The sequence below is a fragment of the Phodopus roborovskii genome, unplaced genomic scaffold, assembly GCF_943737965.1.
Source record: "Phodopus roborovskii unplaced genomic scaffold, PHOROB, whole genome shotgun sequence".
Lineage (NCBI taxonomy): Eukaryota > Metazoa > Chordata > Mammalia > Rodentia > Cricetidae > Phodopus > Phodopus roborovskii.
Genome location: NW_026125264.1, coordinates 1,381,676 through 1,400,996, shown reverse-complemented (window position 1 = coordinate 1,400,996; position 19,321 = coordinate 1,381,676). Strand labels below are relative to the sequence as shown.

At 39.3% G+C, this 19,321-nt stretch overlaps 1 protein-coding gene across 1 annotated transcript in view; it reads right to left on the bottom strand.

The window, feature by feature from the left end:
* Window positions 1–1,160: 1,160 nt before the first annotated feature.
* The window catches only part of Cdk5rap1 (CDK5 regulatory subunit associated protein 1), a 28,826-nt gene continuing 10,665 nt past the window's right edge, over window positions 1,161–19,321 (bottom strand). Inside the window, exons 8-13 of the mRNA XM_051192893.1 lie at window positions 19,128–19,225; window positions 17,865–17,920; window positions 16,075–16,205; window positions 13,718–13,867; window positions 12,580–12,720; window positions 1,161–1,392 (exon numbers count right to left, since the gene is read on the bottom strand). Coding sequence (XP_051048850.1) covers window positions 1,306–1,392; window positions 12,580–12,720; window positions 13,718–13,867; window positions 16,075–16,205; window positions 17,865–17,920; window positions 19,128–19,225 — 663 coding nt within the window. The 3' untranslated portion in view covers window positions 1,161–1,305. The remainder of the gene's footprint in view (window positions 1,393–12,579; window positions 12,721–13,717; window positions 13,868–16,074; window positions 16,206–17,864; window positions 17,921–19,127; window positions 19,226–19,321) is intronic.

The following is a 19,321-nucleotide window of genomic DNA, read 5'->3' as shown; positions in this document are numbered from 1 at the left end:
TGGTAACTTTTGTAATACTTGGATAATTTACTTTTAAAGAATTGGAAAACGATCCATAATAGATGTTCTTTTCAGGATAAGATGAACACTAAAGAGGCTGGAGAGATGGCTCAGTGGTTAAGAGCACTGACTTCTTCCAGAGGACCTAGGTTCAATTCCCAGCATTTACATGGCAACTAACAACTGTCTGTAATACCAAGATCTGACACCCTCACACAGACATACATGCAGGCAAAACACCAATGCACATAAAAAGTAAATAAATAATTAAAAGTTGGACTCTGAAAATAGAGCCAACTGTCCAAGACTGAACCACACTGAAGAAGGCCCCCATGGGCTGTCATGCTAGTCAGTAGGGTATCTGAAGCAGATCACAGCCAGACACAATTAACAGTTCAGCATGCCTAAATACACAGTCTGTTTCAGAAGCAAATATTTCAAGAACTATTTCCATTTGCTAAGAGCTTATAGTGGACCAGTGGATATAGCTCAGTTGGTGAGGAGTACTTGCTCAGCATACATGAAGCTCTAAATTTGATCCCCAGACATGCATACCTAGTATGGTAGTATATTCCTTTAATTCTAGCATTGGGGGGGGGGAGCAAATTCAAGGACAGCCTCAATTATTAAAGAACCTACCTCAGGGAAAATGATGAGTAGGAGCACTATAAGCATTATTCTGCTTTTTCCCCCTGTGGTGCTGGGGATCTAACCTAGGGCCTTGCTTACTATGACAAGCATTATACCACTGAGTTACACCCACAGTCCTCACATAATGCTAAAGGAGTAAAGATTTGAATTGAAATCTAGTTCTAATTATTCCATGCCACCATCTTGGATTTTGATTTTCATGCTTATTTTACTTCATGAATAAGTACAATGGGAAATAAGCCAAGAACAATTGCTCAGAGCCTGTTAATAGGTAATAACATTTTCAAAAATTCTAAGTGCTCTTACAGCTAAAGGGAAAGGCTGAAAAAAAAGGTGGCCATGATGAAAATCCTCAGTCCAAATAAGTAAATGAACAAGTAGAGGTGGTTAGCAGCTGAGTCAATAGCATCAAATAACAAATATTGTGCTGAGAAGCACTCAACATAGAGATAGAAAAGAACCCCATAAATAAGCCAAGAAGAAAAAGAAAAATACAGACAAATGAGCCATTAACTTATGAAATTTATTGTAAAAGCTGTTCAAGTGACAACAAAGAAATGTACTCTTCCATTTGGTACCAAGGCGCTTCATGACTATTGCCTTGTCTCCAAAGCATGAGGAAAAACTGGCCAAGTCCACTATTAAGCCATCCACTCAGGTCAAGCAATATGTAGATGAGTCTTTCATAGTGGTCCTGCAGAGAATGTGTCCTTTGAGAGTTTGAGAACTGGCAGAGGTGATCTGAAAGACAACCCATCAAAAGACAATGTAACCTGACAGCACCATGGACACAGGACATGGATAGAGATGACAGGAAGTTCATGGTACTTGTGGTATCTCAAATCTGAAAGGAAGACACATCAGACAGAATGGCAATGCATATGAGGTAAGAAGCCACACGCTCCATCAGGTGTGTAAGGCCCATAAGGGACCGTGAACATCCCAACCACAGTAGTCAGTATTCTAATGGGGCACACAGTTGCACACTTGATTGGCTAGAGCCATCAGTTCAGCCTGAGCTGATCTCCAGCCTGCCCAGCATGGAAGAGAGAGAACCAGCCTTCCACAGGAAGGGAGAACAGAACTGCAGGCTGGGCACAGCAGGACACACCTGGGCTGCTGCTGGGAGTGGAGCCTTCTTCCCTCTGTAGTTTCCTTCAGTCTGTTACTAGGCAGACAGTCTCCCTGACCACTGGCATGCTTTCCACACTCTGTGAACACTTCCTTTTTCAACAGAGAAAAGGCCCCCAGAGCCTTGTGCAGGACACCAGATCCGGTTGGAGTTTAACGACATTGTTTTGTTTTCATTGTGCTTATTTTTAAGGATACTTTCTACCTATGGCACAAGATACTGGCTTTCCATTTATGGAGGGATCTAAAGTGTCTTTTGAAATCATATTTACTTTTATTTTTTCCTCTTTATTGAAAATAGATTTTTTTCCTCATATAATACATCCTGATTACAGTTTCTCCTCCTTCCAGTTCCTTCTCATCTCCCCTCCTAACTGGATCCACTCCCTTTGTATCTCTCAATTAGTAAACAAACAGGTAGCCTGCAGTGGTTGGCGCATGCCTTTATCCCAACCCTAGGGAGGCAGAGGCAGGCAGATCTCTGTGAGTTCGAGGCCAGCCCAGTCTACAGAGCTAGTTCCAGGACAGGCTCCAAAGCAATACAGAGAAACCCTGACACGACGAGAAAAATAATAATAATAATAATAAACAGCTTGGTCTACAGAGTGTGTTCCAGGCTAGCCAGGGCTATGTAACAGAATCCTATCTAAAAATAAATAAAAAATAAAAGCTGCACAACATAAATACCACCCTCCAGTCTCCAGAATGAGTTGGGATAGATGCAAGCTGGGCTAGTAAAAGCCATCCTTATGATTTTTTGTTTGTTTTATTTTTCAAGACAGGGTTTCTCTGTGTAGCTCTGGCTGTACTAGATAGAAGTCTCTCTATATACCAAGTTGGCCTCAAACTCAGAGATCACCTGCCTCTGTCTCCCAAGTGCTGGAATCAAAGGTATGTGCCACTGCTGATTGGTTAATCCTTATGATATTTTTGATCAAGACCTAATGAGAAAGATTTTCATCTCTGATTAAGGAATGAATGGCTAGGACCCCAAAGTAGCCATTAATCACATTTCTCATCGCATTTCTGGGTTCCACAAAAACATTCTTTTTGATCTCAGAAACAGCTACCTGAGTGAGGTCACTATAAGAATTCACTGGGCAGGGCAGTGGTGGTGCACACCTTTAATCCTAGCACTTAGGAAACAGAGGCAGATCTCTGTGAATTTGAGGCCAGCCTGGTATACACAGAGAGTTTCACTGCAGCCAGGGTTACATAGAGAAACCTTGTCTCCAAAAAAAAAATAAAAGAGAGAGAGTGAGAGAGTATTTCACTCTCTGAAATAGCCTTGGCTGGCTTGGAACTCACTATGTCTAGGCTAGCCTTGAATTTTTGGCTATTTGTAGTGGGCTTTCTTGAACCACCATTTCTTTTCAACTATGTGCTGCCCCCAGGCTGATCTAAATACTCTCCATCCTGCTTCCCTGCTTCCTCTGTGCCTGCATGGCCGACCCCCTGCTGGCTGGCTGGCTGGCTCCCCTTTTCTCTCTGCCCAGCAGCCCCAGCTATTCCTCCTTTGCCTAACTATTGGCCGTTCAGATTTTTACCAGAGCAATCAGGTGCTTTAGGCAGGCAAGGTTAAATCGCAATACATCTTTATATAACTAAACAAATGCAGCATAAACAGATTAACATATCTTTTTTGTTTGTTTCTTTGTTTTGTTGGGGTTTTGTTTCTATATTGTTTTATTTTTTAATTTATTATTTACATTCCAATCCCACTTTCTCCTCCCATCTGCTCCTCGGAGAGGGTAAGGCCTCCCCTAGGAAGTCTACTAAGTCTGTCCTATTATCTCCTTGAGGCAGGACCAAGGCCCTCCTCCCCTCCCCCCCCAGGTCCCTACGCCACCCCCTGTGCCTAAGCTGAGCAAGGTATCTCTCCATATGGAAGTGCTCCCTCCTCTTGATTGTACTCCAGGAGCTTAGCCCCAACAGTTGTGGATTTCTGCATCTGTTTCCATCTGTTTCTAGAAGAGAGTTCTAGCTTCTCTGGGGTTGTAGATTGTAGGCTGGGTATCTTTTGCTTTAAGTATGGCATCAATTTATGAGTGAGTACATACTATATGTGTCATTCTGGGTCTGGGTTACCTTACTCAGGTTGTTTTTTTCTAGTTTCATCCATTTGCCTGCAAATATTAGGATGTCATTGTTTCTTACCACTGAATAGTACTTCATTGTGTAAATGTACCACATTTTCTTTTATCCATTCTTTTGTTGAGGGGCATCTAGGTTGTTCCCAAGTTCTAGCTATTATTAATAATGTTGCTATGAACATAGCTGAGCAAATGTCCTTATGGTATGTGTCTCCTTTGGGCACATGCTAAAAAGTAGTATTGCAGGGTCTTGAGGTAGGTCAATTCCTAATTTTCTGAGAAATCATCATACTGATTTCCACAGAGGCTGTACAAGTTTGCACTCCTACCAGCAGTGGAGTATTTCCCTTACTCCACATCCTCTCCAGCTATCAGTGTTTTTTATCTTAACCATTATGATCAGTATAAGATGGTATCTTAGAGTGTTTTGATTTGCATTTTCCTAATAACTAAGGACGTTGAGCATTTCCTTAAGTGTCTTTCTACCATTTGAGATTGTTCTCTTAAGAATTCTCTGTTTAGATTTATACCCCATTTTTAAAATTGGATTACATGGTAATTTGATGTTTAGTTTCTTGAATTCCTTGTATATTTTGGAGATCAACCCTCTGTCAGATGTGAAGTTGGTGAAAACCTTTTCCTATTCTGTAGGGAGCCATTCTGTCTTGTTGACCATGTCCTTTGCTTTAGAGAAGCTTCTCAGTTTCAGGTCTCATTTATTAATTGCTGATCTCACTCTCTGAGCTACTGGTGTTATACTTAGGAAGAGGTCTCCTGTGTCTATGCGTTCAAGGGTATTTCACACTTTATCTTCTATGAGGTTCAGTGTAGATGGATTTATATTGAGGTCTTTGATCCATTTGGACTTGTTTTGTGCATGGCAATAGTGATGGGTCTATTTTCAGTCTTCTACATGTCAACTTCCAGTTATACCACAACCATCTATTGAAAATGCTTTCTTCTTTTTTCCATTTTATATTTTTAGCTTCTTTGTCAAAAACAGGGAGTTCATAGGTGTGTGTGTATGTGTGTGTGTGGACACCACGGTATTCCATTCCATTGGTCCACCTGTCTATTTTTGTGCCAATACCAAGCTGTTTTCATTACTATAGCTCTATAATAGAGCTTGAAGTCAGGGACGGTGATGACCCCAGGTGATCCTTTATTGTACAGGGTTGTTTTGACTATCCTGTGTTTTTTTGGTTTTCCATATCAAATTGAGCATTGTTCTTTCCAGGTCTGCAAAGAATTGTTCTGGGATTTTGATAGGATTGCATTGAATCTGTAGATTACTTTTGGTAGGATTGCCATTTTTACTATGTTGATCCTACCTACCCATGAGCATGGGAGATCTTTCCATTTTTTGATATCTTCTTTAAAGACTTAAAGTTCTTCTCATACAGGTCTCTCACTTGTTTGGTTAGAGTTACCCCAAGATATGTTATGCTATTTGTGGCTATTATAAAGGTGGATATTTCTCTGATTTCTTTCATAGACTGTTTATATTTATATATAGGAGGGCTACTGATTTTTTTTAATCAATCTTGTATCCTGCTACATTACTGGAGGTGTTTATCAGTTGTAGGAGTTCCCTGGTAGAATTTTGGGGGTCACTTATGTAAACTATAATATCAGCAAATACTGAGAGTTTGACGACTTCTTTTCCAATTTGTATTCCCTTGATCTCCTTTTGTGGTATTATTGCTGTGGCTAGAACTTCTAGTACCATATTGAATACATATGAAGAGAGTGGACAGCCTTATCTTGTTCCTGATTTCAGTGGGATCACATTGAGTTTCTCTCCATTTAGTCTGATGTTGGCTATTGGGTTACTGTATATTGCCTTTATCATGAAGGGGTGTTGAATTCTGTCAAAGGCTTTTTCAGCATCTAATGAGATGATCATGTGGTTTTTTTTTTTCTTTCAGTTTGTTTATATGGTAGATTACATTGACAGATTTTCATATGTTGAATCACTGGGATAAATCCTACTTGGTAATAGTGGATGATTTTTATGATGTGTTCTTGGATTCGGTTTGCAAGTATTTTATTGAATATTTTTGCATCAATGTTCATAAGGGTATTTGGTCTGTAATTCCCTGTCTTAGTTGTGTGTTTGTGTGATTTAGGTAACAGGAAAACTGTAGCCTCGTAAAAAGTTTGGCAGCCAGGCATTGGTGGTGAACACCTTTAGTCCCAACACTCAGCAGGCAGAGGCAGGTGGATCTCTGTGAGTCTGAGGCCAGCCTGGTCTACAGAGTGAGTTCCAGGACAGGCTCCAAAGCAATACAGAGAAACTCTGTCTCAAAACACCAAAAGAAAGAGAGAGAAAGAGAGAATTTGGCAATGTTCCTTCCATTTCTATTGTGTGTAATAATATCAGAGTATTGGTATTAGCTCTTCTTTGACCATCTGGTAGAATTCTGCACTGAAACCATCTGGCCCTGGGCTTTTTTTTTTTGGTTGGGAGACTATTGATAACTGCTTCTACTTCCATAAGCATTATAGTTGTAGTTAAGTTCTTTACCTGTTCTTGACTTAATTATGGCATGTGGTACTTATCTAGAAAATTGTCCATCTCCTTAAAGTTTTCCAATTTTGTGGAGTACAGGTTTTTAAAGTATGACCTGATGATTCTCTGTATTTCCTTAGTGTAGGCTGTCATGTCCAGGAACTTTTTGTTCCTGATTTTGTTAGTCTGAATATTCTTTCTCTGTGTCTTGATTAATTTGGATAAAGGTTTGTCTATTTTGTTGAATTACTCAAAGGACCAATTCTTTGTCTCATTCTTTGTTTTCTTTGTTTCTATTTTATTGATTTCATCCCTCAATTTGACCATTTCTTGTTGTCTACTCATTCTGAGTGAGTTTGCTTCTTTTTCTTCTAGCACTTTCTGATGTTCTGTTAATTCACTAGTGTGGAATTTTTCCACCTTCTTTATGTAGGCATTTAGTGCTATGAACTTTCCTCTTAGCACTACTTTCATTGTGTCCCATAACTTTCAGTATGTTATGCGGTCATTTTCATTAAATTTTAGGAAGTCTTTAATTTCTTTCCTTATTTCTTCCTTAACCCAGTGGTGATTCAGCTGATCATTGTTCAATTTCCATGTGTTTGTAGGCTTTCTGCAATTTGTTGTTGAGTTAACTTTAAGCCATGATATTCCAGTAAGATACATGGGGTTATTGCAATTTTTTTGTATCTGTTGAGGTTTGCTTTGTTACTGCATATGTTGTCTATTTTTGAGGAGGTTCCATGAGGTGCTAAGAAGAAAGTATATTCTTTTGTGTTTGGATGGAATATTCTATAGATATCTGGTAAGTCCATTTGAGTCACAACATCTGTTAGTTCCCTTATTTCTCTGTAAAGCTTCTGCTTGGCAGACCTGTCTAGTGATGAGAGTGAAGTATTGAAGTGTCCCACTATTAGTATGTTGGGTTTAATTTGTGATTTAAGCTTTAGTAATGTTTCTTTTACAAATGTGGGAGACTTTGTGTTTGGGGCATAGATGTTCAGAATTGAGATTTCCTCTTGATGGATTTTTTTTTTCCCCCTGTGATGAATATGAATGCTCTTCTTCATCTTTTTTTGACTGATTTTAATTTGAAGTCTATTTTTGCTAGATATTAGGATAGCTACACCAGCTTGTTTCTTAGTTCCATTTGATTGGAAAATTTTTTTCCAATTGTTTACTCTGAGGTAATGTCTGTCTGAGGTTGAGGCGTGTTTCTTGTATGCAGCAGGAAGATGGATTCTGTTTTTGTATCCAATTTATTAGCCTGTGCCTTTTTATAAGTGAGTTGAGACCATTCATATTAATGGATATTAATGGCCAGTGATTGCTAATTCTTGTTATTTTTGTTTTTGTTGGTGGTGATGGCACTGGGTGTTCATCCCTTCTTTCGGATTTGCTGCTATAAGCTCATCTATTGTCTGTGTTCTTGTGGATATAGCTGATTCCTTGGGTTGGCATTTTCCTTCTAGTACTTTCTGTATGGCAGAGTTTGTGGATAGGTATTGTTTAAACCTGGTTTTATCATGAAATGTTTTCCTTTCTCTATCTCTAGTGATTGAAAGCTTTGCTGGATATAGTAGTCTGGGCTAGTACCCATGGTCCCTTAGTGTCTATATAATGTCTGTCCAGGAACTTCTAGCTTTCATTGTTTCCATTGAGAAGTTAGGTATAATTCTGATAGGTCTGCCTTTATATGTTACCTGGCCTTTTTACTTTGCAGCTCTTAATATTCTTTCTTTATTTTGTATGTTTATTGTTTTGATTATTATGAGGTGAGGGAACTTTTTTTTTTTTTTAATCCAGTCTATTTGGTGTTCTGTCAGTGGCAGTGACCACATCTCCAAGCCAGCAGCATGCTGCTTGATAGCAGCATAGACCAAGGCAGCGAGGACAGCTCTCAGTGCTGGTGGTAAATGTACCCCTGCCATCTTGGAAATACAGTGGCTAAAACAGCTACAGCTTTAATTTTAACAATGTTGTTTAGCAGATAAAAGATTGTGGCTAGAAAAAGGTAGAGATATTCAGTAAAGACAAATTCAAATGAAGTGAAACCCCTATAAGGTTTACAGTGTGTTTAAAAATACACATTGGCTTGTGAGAGAAATGAAACATGATAGTATTTTAAAAAGGGGGGGAGAAAAAGAAGAAGGAGAAGGAGGAGGAGGAGGAGAAAGAAGAGGAGGAGGAGAAGAAGAAGCCTTTAATCCCAGCTCTTGGGAGGAAAAAGCAAGCAGATCTTTGTGATTTCAAAGCCAGCCTGATGTACAGAGTGAATTCAAGGGCAGCCAAAGTTACACAGGGAAACCCTGTCTCAAAAAAAGAAAATAAAAGTAAGAGAAATAGAGTAATAATAAATAAATAATTCAAAAGCCATGTAAAGATAGAAAATACACAAAGTATCTTGATACTGTATGCTACTGTGTTGTCTCTCAATTGTTTGACTGCTGAGGAAATAGCAACAACTGCTAAAAAGAAATACTGCTGGATTAACCCAATTTACATATTTTGAAAATGCTTTGACTTCAAAATTTAAGTCTAAGGACAGGTTACTGAGGAAAAGAATTTCTACTTTTGTTTCCACAGAAAATGAAAAGCTGTGGATTCCTTCCAGACTAATATGGTTTGATGAAGCAAGACCCCCTGAAGCAATGGCCTAGTTGATTCAACTTCCCAGACGCCTGGGATGATGTAGCCTTGCAGAATACTACAACTAGGATTTGGTCCCCATGGTATTTCAGCGCCCCCAAACAGCAGGAAGCAGTTTGGAGAGAATACCACCCACATTCCCAAATATTGTTTATAAATGTTTGTTTTCATTTAAATGGGATTGGTTATAAATGGGCAATGATCACATTCAATCTCTTTTTAAGGGAAAAAGCAGAAATGATATAGAAATGAATACTTGCATTGGTATGGATTTTCATTTATTGATACAAATTTAAGGTCAATTTTGTTATATGTATATTTATCCTCTTGTTTAAGTATTGTTTATACAGATCTTTTAAAATGTAATGCATAATTATATACGGATTATCATCTATAGTCATCTATGATAGTCAAAACTTATAGTTAGGTCAATTAGGTTTTCTAGATATACAGAGATACATTTGAAATGGATAGATAGATAGTCTTTGAACCTTTCAAAGACCTTCAGAAAGTGGAATTTAAAATGGTCTAGAGTTTTTCATGACTATGAAACACAACTGCTCCTGGTAACAACAATTATGTCTGAGAGGAAGATGGGCATCGAAGAAACTTGTTATGGAGTTTGCTTTTGATATAGCAAGACTAGACATTTGGGTAAGAAACTGCTAAAGAGTGACCGCAAACCTTGCCTAGACTGTTTGGCTGTTGCTGCATAAACTGGACATGCAGGACCCACAGGAAAGTGACTGCTGAACTTATAAAACAAGATGGGCAGTCCAGAAGAGTTCCTACTTCATGAAAGTCTGCCAGACATTCTACAGGACACAGAAAAATGATTAACAAACTGCCAAAACAGGTGGACAGTTTATAATTTCCTCCTTCACGAGAAGTCAGCCATATACACTGTGGCCTATGGGCTGAAGATGGATGCCCCAACATTACAGAAGAACTTCAGGCAATTGTGCAGGTAGCAAATGTCTCTGTCAATTCTACCGTTTATATACTATCCTTCTGTGGTCTTTGATAGAGTTGAAGATAGATGATAGTTATGGTTATAGTTTTCCTTAGTTAAGATTAAAGATAAGTTATATATAAGACTTTAGACTCACAAAGATATGATAGATGATAGAATATTTTCTGTAATTCCTGATGTTAATAGACTAGATATTATAATTATAGTTCTTGCTTAATAACTGTTTTATTATATGTAATTTTACTATGTTAAAGTTAAAACCCTTTTTATTTAGAAAGAAAAGAGATGATGGGGAATGTTCTTCTGTAGATATGTCTGTCTTATTGATTGATGAATAAAACACTGATTGGCCAAGAAAAAAAACAAATTTGTAGGTAAACCAGACTTGGTGATGCACACCTTTTATCCCAATGATCAGAAGAAAATTGGATTTCTCTTGAGTTCCAAGTAGGCCTAGTTTACATAGTGAGTTTCAAGCCAGCCACAGATGCATAAACCCTGTCTCAAAAGAGAATTATACTATCATAACATGGGAACTTTGATAAGATATAAACTTTTGTTTTTGGTTTGATGACAAATATTTACTTCCACGTATCTATTCATTGTGAGCAACTGCACAAATAACATGGATATGTCACTTTGAGCATGAATATATGGAGGCCAGAGGTCAACCTTGGTGTCATTGCACAAGGGCTGCTCACATGGTTTTTGAGACATTGTCTCACCAGGACCTGGGCTTACCAACTAGGCTGCCCAGTTAGACAATAAACCATAGGGATCCTATCTCCTCCCCAGTGATTAAAGTCATGTTCCAGAAGCTAGGTGAAGTGACAATCTTTAATCCTAGCACTCACAAATCTGAAATATCCATATCTCTGCAAATTCAAGGTCGCCTTGGTCTACATAGTGAGTTCTAGGCTAGGGCTACAAAGTGAAAACCCTGTCTCAGAAAACAAAAATAACAACAAAGTAGTCTGCTAGGCCAGAACTTGTCTTTAACCTCAGCTCTTGGAATGGGGGGAAATGAGGGCAGGGGGTCACAGAGGCAGGCAGATCTCTGTGAATTAGAGGGCAGCCTTGTCTACATAGTAAATTCCAGGACAGTTAGAGCTACACAGAGAAAACCTGTATCAAAAGATAAATAGCTGAGCAGTGGTGGTGCAAAAGCGAGGCAGGCAGATCTTTGTGTTCAAGGCCAGTCTGGTCTACAGAGCTAGTTCCAGGACACCCAGGACTACACAGAAAAACCCTGTCTTCAGGGGGAAAAAATTACAACCTGATCACCAACCTTACTGCTTTTTATCAAGTGACCCATAGTTAGTTACAGTGGGAAGAAAATAAGAGGCAATATGAAAAGGCAACTGTTAGAGCTCAGGCAATCCAAATATTCAGAAATGAGCTTAAACTGAATTATAAGAGGATTTCCAGCAATTAGATAAAAGCCTGTTTTCCTTGACAACTTGTGAAACCAGTTCACATCTGCCAAAAGGAGTCATTTCCCTTACCTCGGGCAGAGGGACATATGGCTACCTGTGGTTTCATATCAAAGCCCATTCCAGCCTCCAAGCTTACTCAATCCCTACTCACACGTACTAGTAATGTTTCAAAGTCCACACTAGCATCCTGGCCCTTCTCATCTCAAATTCCTGCTCTCTTTTAAGTTCCCTGCCCCTGGCTACACTTGCTATCCTCACTATTCCCTTTCTGGCTAGTCTCTTTTCTCTCACAGGTAATCCTGGCCATATCCAGTCTCCTTTTCTTACTCACTGCTCTGGACTCTTCCAGATAGATGCCTCTGAATACTTTCTCTTATTCACAATAAAATCCTTCCCTAATAACAGAGCGGTCACATCAGCAATTTCTTTATTGCACCACCTTGCATATAGCAACTAAATCTAAAGTTACACTGCTTTCTTAAAAAATAATCTTGGGTACTCTCAGAAAATAAGAGCACATACTGTGGGGGTTAGAGAGATGGCTCAGCAGATAAGAGCAATGGGTGTTCTTCCATTCAATTCCCAGGACCCAGATGGCAACTCACATTGTCTGTAACTTCAGTCCCAGGAGGGATCCAAAGCCCTCTTCTGGCCTCCACAGACTCCAGGCACACACATGGTACATAAACATCCATAGTCATAAAATAAATGAATAAATTTAGAGGAAAAAAGGGGGATACATATTGTTCTTCCTAAGGACTTGAATTAGTTCCTAGCACCCACATTAGGTAGCTCACAATCACTTTTAATTCTAGCTCCAGGGAGATCTGAAACTTCTGACCTCTGCAAGTACCTGCATTCACATGCACAGACATACACATACACATACACACAACTAAAAATAGTAAAATAAGGTCTGAAAGCTCGCTTAGTGGTGAAGAGAACTTGCTGATCTTCCAGAAGGCCTAAGTTTGGTTCCCAGCACTCACATTGGGAATTTCCAATTTTAAGAAGAGCATTTCTTAGTCCAATGTCAGGGAAGGGAAAGAGGACTATGAGGCCTGCAGCCAGTAAACCAGTTGTGTCCTGAGATTTTGTTAGACAAACAGAACAAGAAAACTCAAAACACCTTACCTTCACCAGCACATAATCCCCAGGCTGAGCTCTGACCTTGAGCCCACAGTTAGTGACATCCTCCACCTCTGCATCAGGGAAGATCACCTTAAGGTTTGCATCATTCCGGCCACACAGGTCTACAGAAGAACGTTTGCTGACCTGCAGAAAACAAAGAGAATACATGCATCTGTCAGTTTTAGGAGGCAGACATTGCTCCTGTTGTCTGAGGCTCTCCTGGGTCTATCACACAGAATTTCTTTTCTTTTCTTTAATTAATTTATTTATGTATCCCTGCAGGCCAGAAGAGGGCACCAGAAGCCAGGCAGTGGTGGTGCACGCCTTTGATCCCAGCACTTGGGAGGCAGAGGCAGACAGATCTCTGTGAGTTCGAGACCAGCCTGGTCTACAAGAGATAGTTCCAGGACAGGTTCCAAAGTCACAGAGAAACACTGTCTCAAAAAACCAAAAAAAAAAAAAAAGGCACCAGATCTCATTAAAGATGGTTGTGAGCCACCATGTGGTTGCAGGGAACCGAACTCAGGACCTTTGGAAGAGCAACCAGTGCTCTTAACCACTAGGCCATTTCTCCAGCCCCACAGAGCATTTCTTAACCAAGAAATCCAAAGTCTCACTTCGTATGGCTAACTCAACAATAGGACTGTACGTGGTGCACAGCAGAAAGTTCTGTTGACTATTTGAATGAATCGGTGAACCTTTACAGGAGTACTTAGAGAAACTCTCTCTTGAAAAAAAAAAGAAAAGAAAATTCAAAACACCAACAAGAAAATAAACCAGAACCATTGAATTCAGCAAGGGCATAAAATGCAAAAAGTAACACATTTTGGACTAGGGATTGATTGTATAGTGTTTGTCTAGCATACAGGAGGCCCTGGACTTGATAAACCACCACATTACCTGGGCATGATGGTGCACTCCTGTAACCCAGTGCTTAGGAAGATATAGGCAGGAGGACCAGAAATTCAAGGTCACCCTTAGCTACATAGCAAGTTTAAGGTCAACCTAGGTAAGCTACATGAGACCAGGTCTCAAAAAGAAAAAAAAAAAAAAAATAAGACCTAGATAAAAAAAAAAACACATAGTGTTATTCCAAAATGCAAAAACTAAAATTAAAAAATATATATGCATGTGAACTTACCCCCTCAACCAATACCAGCTGGGTACAACCCACTGAGGCCTCATTGGCTCTTGACGCCTCTTCTCTGAAGACAGTAATAAGTTCCTCCAAACGCCTTAATTTTACTTCTTCTGGAACATCATCCTTCAGCCTATGATATGCTCGTGTTTTCTATTAAAAAACAAAACAGAACAGAGGCCACACCCCTACAAACAGGCACACACAAAATAAATAAGTTTACAAATAAATACATTTTAAGAAGAAAATCACAGACTCAGGCCGGATATTGGTGGCGCTCGCCTGTAATCTCAGAGTCAGGCAGATCTCTGTGAATTCAAGGCCAGCCTCGATCTACAGAGTAAGTTTCAGGACAGGCTCCAAAGCAATACAGAGAAACCCTGTCTCAGAAAACCATTAAAAAACAAAAAAGAGAAAGAAAATCACAGACTCAAAGTTAGTCTTCATATTAGTCCTAAGTTTAGATTTGGACACAAACTAAAGCATACACTAAGCTACTCATCAGCACTGTTTATAGAGATAGAGATATAAAGCAGCCTAAATATCAACTAGTATCTAATAAATTATGTTTATTAAACACAATGGAGTATTGAACAATTATTAATAAGATAGCACCACAAATACTAATGTAATTGTTCCAAAATACTCTGCAAACTGAAATTAGCAAAACCCAATCAACATGCCTGTCTTTGGTATAAAAGGGAACTAAACCTGGGAGCAACAAAAGGAAGAAGTGTTTTAACCTTCACACTTTATTCCATAAGTACATATTACCTAGTCAGAAACAATAATTACCCTCGAAGAGTGTCAAAAAACTACCCTGGGTATACACTTATATATGTCTTTATTCTCATGCTCAAATCAGGTGGAGAACACCGCTGAGCTAGTAAAAAGTCAAGGAATACAAGGAAAAGCAAAACACCAGTGTCTGGAAATTCAAACCAATCAATCCTGAAAGAACTACCATATCCACAGAGGAAAACAGAATGGGGAATGGGTATAAGATCCTACTTGATGTCAGCATATTGTTAGTAATGATAACCATCCTGATGGCACAGTTACTGTGTAGGAAGCACCACTCTAAGTGTGTTATGTGCAACATCTTATTGAAGCCTCAAAACACCACTGAGCTGGTATTGCTATTCCCACTTCATGAAGCAACTAAGGACTTTAGACAAGGTCACTGTTACTACATGACAAAGTCCCAATTTGAGTGCCATACTTCCACTGTGTATTGAAAGGCCACTTCCCAAGTAGATCGGTCTTATAAATAATTTCTCTTGTGCCTCTGTGATGTCCATGAAAAAGAGGCGATATGGAATGTAACAGGCCATGGGAAGTCTCATTTCTGAAATAATTTTTGTAAAAGAAACTGGCCCACTTACACTGACTACAGAACACTGAGCACTGGGCTTCAGTTTTGTCTTGATTTACTTATTTCTTTTTTTGTTTTGTTTTTAAGACGATTTCAGTCTGTAGTGACGCCTGTTTCAAACTTAAGATTCCCCTGCCTCAGCCTCCTAAATTCTGGGATTACAGATATAGATCATCAAACCCAGCTACTGCAAAATATTTCACCAATAGGAATGCTAGCATAATTTTTTTTTAAGTTTTATGTATTTATTATGTATGCAGTGTTCTGTCTGCAGCCAGAAGAGGGCACCACATCGCATTACAAATGGGTTGTGAGCCATCATGTGGTTGCTGGGAATTGAACTCAGGACTTCTGGAAGAGCAGCCAGTGCTCTTAACCTCTGAGCCATCTCTCTAGTCCCAATCTTTTTGGGTTTTGTTTGTTTTTTCGAGACAGTGTTTCTCTGTGTATCTTTGGCTGTCCTAGAACTCACTCTGTAGACCAGGCTGGCCTCAAACTCATATAGATTGGCCTGCCTCTGCCTCCTGAGATCAAAGGCATGCACCACCACCACAGCCCAGCCTAGCATGGTAATTTTTTCATATCAATTTGCTGAAGTTTGTTGGTTGTAGTGGCTAACACCTATAATGCTAATGATCAGGCAGCTAAGTGAAGAAGGAAAATAGGCTTGAGGCCAGCCAGAGCTTTATAGTAGGACCTTATCTCATATAATATACAAAAGTTAACTAGAGAAAACAATTTGTCAGTAAGATCCTGTGACATAGCTTGGTGTGGTGACACACACCTTTAACTCTAGCAATCAGGAGCAGAACCAGATAGATCTCTAGGAGTTCAAGGCCAGACTGGTTCTGAGACCCTGCCTCAAAACAAACAACAACAAAAGATCCTGAGATTTTATGAGGCCAAACTCTTTCTACCCAACTACCTCAAATCAGTCCCAAGCTGGTAAGAGAATGATGCTAATTGTCTCCCATTCAGGATTTACCTGCCTCATGCTGTATGCAAAGAGAAAACCAGCATTATACTGAACTTCTCGAAGTAAAGACACTGTCTGCAGGTGATCATCCTCTGTCTCTCCACAGAAGCCAGTGATGAAGTCACTGCTGAGGCTTACACCTGTCAATATTCAACAAAGAACCAGAGCTTAGAGGACGGCTACTGTTGACCTCAGAAGGAGTGTGGGCACTTACAGATTGGAGAAGGAAGGCAAGCAGATGGGACACATTTCCAGACTGCTCAGAAGTCATTACAAAGCAAAGGGAAAAAGGCTTGTTTTTCTACATCATGCCAGAACTGGCTCCTCAGTCCTTAAGCACTAGAAAATAAATCTTGGCTTCAAATGCTGGATTCAAAGATACTACAGAAATGCAGTCCTGCTTTTGCAGGGAAAGGGTGAGAGACAGTGCTAAAGACTGAACCCAGAGCCTTGTATATGCTGGACAAGCACTCTACCACTAATATTCCAGCTCCCAAGTCCACTTTTACTAGTCAATCTTTCGGTGCTTCACACAAACATACACATCTATGTATCTGGTTTTGTTGCTTTTGTTTAGAGATAGGGAATTGTTTTCTACTGTGCTAGGGACAGAACCCATTGAACACTCTACCTCCAAGCTAGACTATACCTATGTATTTTAATTAATTCATAATAACAGTGTATATGTATATATGATCAAACATTGAATTTAATTTAGCATCATGTTCATTTACAATGCAGTATCAAAAACTACCAGATACTGAATACTTAGAAAGTATTGTATGAGAAGGAGGGAGAAGGAACTGGGATCACTATGTAAGATAAAAATAAAAAAAATAAATTAATAAAAAAAAGAAAGAAAGAAAGTACTATATGGTCAGGCAGTGGTAGCACATGTCTTTAATCCCATCATTTGGGAGGCAAAGAGAGGCAGATCTCTTGAGTTTGAGGCCAGCCTGCTCTACAAAGTTAGCTCCAGGACAGCTAAGACTATTACAGAGAGAAACCCTGTCTCAAAAAAAAAAAAAGTGCTACATGTCACTAGCTATTCAAATGCCCCCAAAATTAGATGACATGAGCACTATTTACTCCATTTTATAAATGACAAATCTTTGTTGTCACATAACCACTAACACAGTACTGGATTCAAAACTCAGTATTATCCAGCTGCCATATCATCCTACCCCATCAAAACAAAATACATAATACAAGAAGCACAGTAGCACACACTTTTAGTCTCAGTCCTCAGGAGACAGAGGCAGGGTGGGTCTCTGTGAGTTCAAGGCCAACCTAGTCTAGTAAGCTCTAGGCTCAAAAATAAAATGAGGGATATTTCAGATATTCTCAATCAAATCTAAGTAAAATAAAACAAAAACAGTAATTTTATTAGGAGAAAGGGTAGAAAGAGGTATAATGGGTCTAAAATCTGCCTAATTATAGTAGAATACATGATAGTGCATGTTTATAATCCCAGCAACAGCAATGAAGATGGAAGACCAAGTTCAAGGCCACCCTGAGCAACATAACAAGACATTGTCAAAATTCAAGTACTAGAGATGCAGTTCAGTGGCAGAGCATATGCTCATAAGACATGAGGCTTGGATTTAATCTCTTGCAATATACATAGTCAGAAAGATGGAAAAGAAAGTAGAACAGGGAGAGGAAAATAGAGAAGCAGAAAATGAACATAAAAATAGCAAAAACTATGAAATGACATCATAAAGAATTTGCCAAAGAGTCTGGTAATTGAGCAAGATGAATGTGGACTGTGGTAATGTGCTCAGCATTTCTTAATGTACCTGGGATACATTCTCTGATATGATGAACCAATGCCACATAAGCTTCCCTTGAATATCTGTGGTAAAGAACAAAAAGAAAAGACCTAGTTGAAGGAGGAAAGTTATGATAAGGTGTCATGTAGCTGAAGTTACCCTTAAATTTCTGTTCCACCTGGCTCTACCTCCCAAGTGCTGGGCTCATGGGGGTACACCACTATACCTGACTCAATCTTATTTAAATGAGCACTATAGAAAGATAATACTAAGAATTCCCATGTATATTCATTTTTCGACTTGTGATTTCACAGCCAAAAATCACAATAGAGGAGTACATGAAAGCACCCCTTTGAGCCAGTGAGATATTCCAGCTAGTAGATACTTGCTACCAAACCTGATGACTTAAGTTCAACCCCTGGAACCTACATGGTAGAAGAATAAAATCAACTCCTAACAACTGTCCTCTCATCTACATATACACTGTATGTTCTGGATCCTAAGGACTTTTCATTGAATAAATCAAGGAAAAATTAAACACTTAAGAGGACCTCTAGGGGCTGGAGAGATGGCTCAATGGTTAAGAGAACAGCTGCTCCTGCAGAGGGCCCTGATTCTGTTCCTCACATCCACATGGCAGCTCACAACCATCTGCCACTCCTGTTGCAGGGGATCTGATGCCCTCTTCTGGTCTCCACGAACACTGCATGCACATGGTGCAGACTTAACATGCAGGCAAAACACACATACAAAAAAAAAAAAAAAAAAAGAGGATCCCTCAATCTTTGCCTCTGTGAAAAATAAGGCCAAGTTCTAGTTCTGTGAACTTTGTCTTAGATCATATTACTCCCCAGTCTCACCTCTGCAAATTTATTTCCAAAGTGAGTCAAGTGATCTACATTCATATCCTAAGACCTAAAAAAATTTATTATTCTTACAAGTTAAAAGACCAAAGTTTCAAATACGGCACTCAGCAGCACTTAGTTTAAAAAATGTTAAGCAAATGAGAGGCTCACTGCTTACTCTGCTTAGGGGATGCACAGAAGAAAGTTCAACTGTCCACAGATACATTCAAACAACAATCACTTATTAATTTGTTACTGTGTGAGGTATACTATTCTAGGTCCTTAACAATAAATGCAGTGCTTAGTGATTCAGAAAAACTGGAATGGTAAAGGATGTCCTCTCTCCTGCGTTGTACACTATACTAGGTCCTTAGCAACAAATTCAGTGTTTAGTAATTCAGCAAAACTGGAACGGTTAAGGATGCTCTCCCAAAGTATGTCTGACCCTCTCCGCATGGCATCCAGTACACGGTTGCTTCCACTCTGGGCTGGCAGATGGATCTGCTTACAGATGTTGTGTCTCTCATGAATCAGCTGTAGAACCTGGTTAAATGGAACACATTATGGGTTACCTAAGTCTCACCAAAGAATCATGTAAAAAGAATACCCTATACATTCTGAAAGGGTGTAGACGAAAGT